Source organism: Marmota flaviventris, unplaced genomic scaffold (assembly GCF_047511675.1).
Source record: "Marmota flaviventris isolate mMarFla1 unplaced genomic scaffold, mMarFla1.hap1 Scaffold_48, whole genome shotgun sequence".
NCBI classification, from domain to species: domain Eukaryota; kingdom Metazoa; phylum Chordata; class Mammalia; order Rodentia; family Sciuridae; genus Marmota; species Marmota flaviventris.
The window spans coordinates 2093304-2098814 of NW_027288296.1; the positions used below are offsets into that span (position 1 = coordinate 2093304).

Below are 5511 nucleotides of genomic sequence, written 5' to 3' on the forward strand. Positions count from 1 at the left end.
CATGAACTGGGACACGCTTTTTTAAAAAAAGGTATAAGGGAACATTTTGAACCAAATAAGACCTTGAAGATGAATCAGTCTAGACCAGGGGTCTGCCAACCAGCCTGCTATTTGTTTTTATAAATAAACACATTAGAAAGAAGTCACACTCACTCATATATTGTTAATGCTATTTACAAGTGTACTACAAAAGCAGAGCTGAGTAGTTGCATGCAACAAATCATACAGCTTACGAAGCCTAAAATACCTGGCCCTTATAGAAAAAAATTGGCTGAAGGAAAAAAGTACTCTTGAGGTTTGTCACCCTGGGTTGTACATCAGAGACCCCTTGTAGAAGGGGTCACCTCAGGGATTCTGCTTCAATTGGTCTGCAGTTAAGATCCAAGTACTGTAACTAAAAACTTAAATTTCTCCTCAGTTGCTGAGATTACACAGGTGTGCATCATCATGCCTGGCTTGTGTCCCCTTTTTAAAATAACAACTACTAACATCTATAAAGTCCTGTACTAAATCCACCTCCATCATCTCATCCAATCCTTAAGTACATTTGAGGTTCTAGGAGCAGGAAGCTTTGCTAGACTTGCTTGAGATAACAAAATTGAGACTCAGAGAATTTAGTCCTATTCCCAGGCTCTATTTAGTAAAAGGCAGCTAAGAAACATGTGTAGGTCATTTAAATCAAGTCCACTGCCCACAAATTACATATTTAGATTTTATTTTGGCATGTGGAATCCCACTTGCTTTCAGTGTCTGTAGACACGAAAGCATACCTACTGTTCCCAGAACCTTAGAAATCTGTCCTCCTAAAGCTGTCTATCCTCCTATAGCTCCTGGGATTCCTTAGGGTCACTGGAGGAGAGGATGTGTGTGTGTAGTAGCTCCAATCCCTGCACCTTCACTTCACCCAGAGCAGATATATTTTTACCATTCAAATATTAGGCTCACACATACAACTGTGTTTGAATAGAATTTCATATGCAAAGACCACTGATGTGGCTCAGACCTCTGTCCATTGTTTTAATCCAAATGTCATGAACACTGCCCCCAAATTCCTGACACTTCTTATATCATCAATCAGTTCTCCCTATTGGTCTGAATGAAGTCCAAAGTACGTTTCTCAGAGTACCAACACTCTCTTTTGAAAGATGAAGGACTTACTTTTAGTAGACAAGAACTTCCCCCATCTGTCATGGTAACTGGAATGGCTCATTACTTCTTCCTGCCTACTGTTGTATATACTGCGTAATGCATAATAAAAAAGCAACCAGTCTCATTCACTCTCTGGCTGGGCCACAGCATTTCTCCCCAATGTCTGCCTTAAGCCTAACTCAAATGCTCTCTACCTTGCTGCATCCCTTTACTTTCCCGCTTTCTATCTATGGAAGTAAAGTGAGGCATTAATTATGGGGAAAACGGGTGGAGTAAGACATCTTTTTACATTTCTTTGTTCCCAAGAGGAAAACACAGAGGTGAGAAAACACACATTGGGCGGAACACATTCAACTTTTCATTCCATAACAATATTTGCACCCTTCTGTAAGAGGAGGATGACTAATTGATTAGTCAGAGCCAAGATATTCAATGGGATGAGTTTTTATCAGACTGGGGCCCGAGTATATGAGATGGTGCTATCTATGGTTAACCTTGTCCTGATAAGTCAGGGTCTATTCTCAAATGTAGAGGGAGGATTAGGGTTGGAGGCAGTAGGAAACTTTCACTGTCAATCTAAATTTAGTTCTAAGAATGACAAGGACATCCAGAGTCAGATCCATGAAATATTCATATTTCACATCTGAGGAAGCAATATTAGTGAATTCTACACCCTAACTGCCAGACATAGCCTAATGCTTAGGAAAGCACAATTCTCCATCTTTTTTTTAAAATTGTGTTTCTGGGGATGGAACCCAAGGACTCAAGCATGCTAGACAAGCTACACCTCTAACCCACAGTCCCTAAATCTTAAATCAAACAGGCAATCAGTATTAGGGGCACTTTGACTTTTCATTTTATAATAGCATCCCTGTTTCTCACTTTACTATTTCTCAAAATATAGGGTTCCCTTCATACACACACACACACACACACACACACACACACACACACACACATATATATATATATATATATATATATATATATATATATATATATATATATATATACAAAAATAAATACTTTTAAACATAAATTCCCAAATCAGGAGAACTGGATAACAAGATAAATTCAAGAAGCCAAGAGCATGGAAGAAAAAGTCAGTCACCAGATTTTACATAAGATCATCTGAACTTCTCTGGCCATTCAACTTCACATATTATTCCAAATACTCTATGTCACATAGTCCACAAGATCTTCCTCTGGGACTCTGATGTAATCAATAGCCATACTTGTCATTAAGATGAGTTCTGCCATCTCCACTTTGGCCTTCAGGTGGAACCCACACACAGTAGTCTGGGTCATCTTCGGGATATTTAGAAGAAAGTGTGGGGGGAAATTTGCCTGGACCAGGAGCTTTCTTTTTCTTCAATTCATCTCTGCTTTTCTCATATTCATTCTTTGGTGCTGATGGTTCTTTGCAGGATGAAGATGTTTCATTAATCTCTTGATAATTTTTCTTCTGTTCCATGTGGCTGATTTGAGACATGTTTTCATGGTTTTTTGTTTCCTTAGAACATGTGAGATCTGTGGGAGAACTCATTTCCTGCACTGAAGTTTCTGGCTCTATCTCCTGTGGCAACCTGCTGTTTCCATCCTCCATTTTCTCTTCGTGCTCCCCCTTTTCTTTCTCTTCTTCTTCATCTTCTTCTTCCTCCTCCTCTTCTACTTCAGGCTCGTCCTTCATTCTCATTAGAGCCGGAGGGAGTTCTGGACGCTTGGGGGGAAATTTCCCTACTGTTCCAGTTTTTAACTTGAATTTGCTTCCTCCTTTCATAGCACCAAAGAGAGGCAGTGTAAGTTTCTTAGCTTTATTTTCTGTATCTGTAGTCTGACTTTCAGTCTTTTTTAGTTCTGGAATCTCTGCTGGCTTTACAATTTTTATTAACCCTTTAAGCCTCTGTTGTTCTTTCCTCAGTTCGAAAGTTCTGAGATGAAGTTTCTTCCTGGACACACCATCTAATGCACTCCCTGATTTCATTTCTGACATGAATGCATCTAAAGAATCCTGAGGTGGGGACTCTGACAGAGCTTTGCTTGAGGACTTGAGACTCTCAGAAATTTCAGAGAGTTCCCTTTCAGCATCATTTAACTTTGCAACCAGTGATTCAAAGGTCTCTGGCTTCTCATCAATCTTCCCAGCCTTCTTCATTCGGTTAAGATGCTTCTTCTCCACAAGGCCAGTGCGATCAAGGAATGTGTCATCATCACTATCATAAAAATATTCATCTTCCCAGTTCTTGGCTTTCCTTTTCCGAGATACTGCTTCCTGCCGCAGCAATCCCAAAGTATCAAGGATCCGGCAAGCTTCCAGTGAGCACTGAATCATTGCTTCTTTTTTCTTTCCTGAGTGAATGGCCTCAGCCACCAGCTGTTTCCCAGTTGAATCATCCACAGGTAATCTCACCCTGCAGAGCCAAGTGCTATGTCCCTGTTCATAAAATTCATATTCTAGTTCTTCTCCTTCTCGGTCAAAGAAACCTTGGAGAGCCTTTTTTGGGTCCTTTATATAAAAGGCTTCCCTTTCCTGCTGAAACTCTAAGACAATGGGATTCTCTTCTGCATCATCCTCTACAGCATCTTCTCCCATTCCCCAGGTACAACCCATATCATCATCTTGGTTACTAGTATTCCTCTTCCTTTCAGTGTTATCCATTTCCTCTTCTTCATCTGAATCTTCTCCTAGCATCTTCTTCTCCAACAACATCTGTTGCTGCTTGCGCAGTTCCTTCAACTGTGTTACTGTTAACTCGTATTCTGCCTCTCGGTCTTCTTCTGGTCCCTGCAGGATAAAGAGCCGGGTGCTACCACCAAAGCGGAAAACGTGCCCGACATGGACTCGACAATAGGTGCGGGGAGGGATTCGAGTTTTGTTGAGGAACGTGCCATGGGTACTTCCCAGGTCGTAGAGGTAGAAGCCCTGCTCTTGGCCGTCGCATTCTCCGTCCGGGTCGGACGCCCTGTGTTGGAGCACCGCGTGGTACCGAGACACCGAAGGGTGCTCCAGGCACATGTCGCAGCTAGACAGCCTCCCCAAAAGGTAGCAACTTGTCCCTTTTAAGCTACGGGTGCCCAGGATGGTGCCGCCCTTCAGGGTCTCTAGGCTATAGGGGGCCATGGCTGGGCTGCCCCACGGCGGCTCTCTGTACCGCAGAGCTCGAGCCGGGCCACCAGGGTAGGAAACCGCGGTGGGGGGACGCAGCTGCTCTTCCTGGACACTCCTAGTCTCTCCACTCCTAGTCTCTCCGCTGTCCCGCCTAGGCGGAACGTCGGGCTCCGTAGAGTCAGAGTCCCGCGGCTCCGTGGGCCATTCCTTCTTCACCTCCTCAGGGTTTGCGGAGCCTTACTCCGCACTGCTGGGGTCGCCGGCAGGGCTGGCTTCTTAAAGTCTCCACTCAGTTCTGGCCTTTATTTGATAATTTATAAAGGAGAGTTGAGAATGATTCTTGCTCGTGTTTCCCCTCCTTAGAAACTGAACCAGAACTGTTCTTGGTCCTGAAAAGGGAGGACCATAACCAATCATATATATATATATATATATATATATATATATATATATATATATATATATATATATATATATATATGTTAATTGATTGTATATTCTCTTCTAAGAACTCTCTGTTCAGATCCTTGGCCCATTTCTTGATTGGGTTATTATTATTATTATTATTATTATCATCATCATCATAAACATCACAATTATTATTATTTGTTTAGTTTTTTTTTGAGTTCTTTATGTACCTTAGAGATCGGTGCTCTATCTGATATGTGCGGGGTAAAATATTCCTCCTAAAATGTAGGCTCTGTCTTCACCTTACAGATTGTTTCTTTTGCTGAGAATAAACTTTTTAGTTTGATTCTATCCCATTTATTGATTATTTGTTTTAATTCTTGTGCTTTCAGTGTCTTATTAAAGAAATTGGGGCCTAATCCCACATGATGAAGATTAGAGCCTGTATTTTATTCCATTGGACACAGAGTATCTGGTTTAATTCCAAGATCTTGATACACTTGGAGTTGAGTTTTGTGCATGGTGAGAGATAGTGTTTTGTTGAAGAGGCTATCTTTTCTCCAGTGCATGTTTTGACACCTTTGTCTAATATATAATAATTATAGTTTTGATAGTTGATGAGCAAAGTAGATGGAAAGTAGATGGAAAGCCATCTTCTAAGGTGTTAGGCTATCTTTTCTCCAGTGCATGTTTTGACACCTTTGTCTAATATATAATAATTATAGTTTTGATAGTTGATGAGCAAAGTAGATGGAAAGTAGATGGAAAGCCATCTTCCTTTTTGATTCTGTTCTTTAGGTTTCTGTAGTTTTCCTTGTATAGACCTTTCACGTCTTTCATTGAGT

The 5511-nt window shown here is 41.2% G+C and overlaps 1 protein-coding gene across 1 annotated transcript; it reads right to left on the reverse strand.

Moving 5' to 3' along the window:
* Nucleotides 1–2246: 2246 nt before the first annotated feature.
* Nucleotides 2247–4179, reverse strand: LOC139704233 (kanadaptin). The gene has a single exon (XM_071607266.1). The coding sequence runs from the start codon at nt 4163–4165 to the stop codon at nt 2372–2374; it is 1794 nt and encodes a 597-aa protein (XP_071463367.1). The 5' UTR covers nt 4166–4179; the 3' UTR covers nt 2247–2371.
* Nucleotides 4180–5511: the final 1332 nt, after the last annotated feature.

Bases quoted from the DNA above. Each gene is read 5' to 3' on its own strand.
- LOC139704233 (XM_071607266.1), bottom strand. From the start codon at position 4,165: ATGTGCCTGGAGCACCCTTCGGTGTCTCGGTACCACGCGGTGCTCCAA.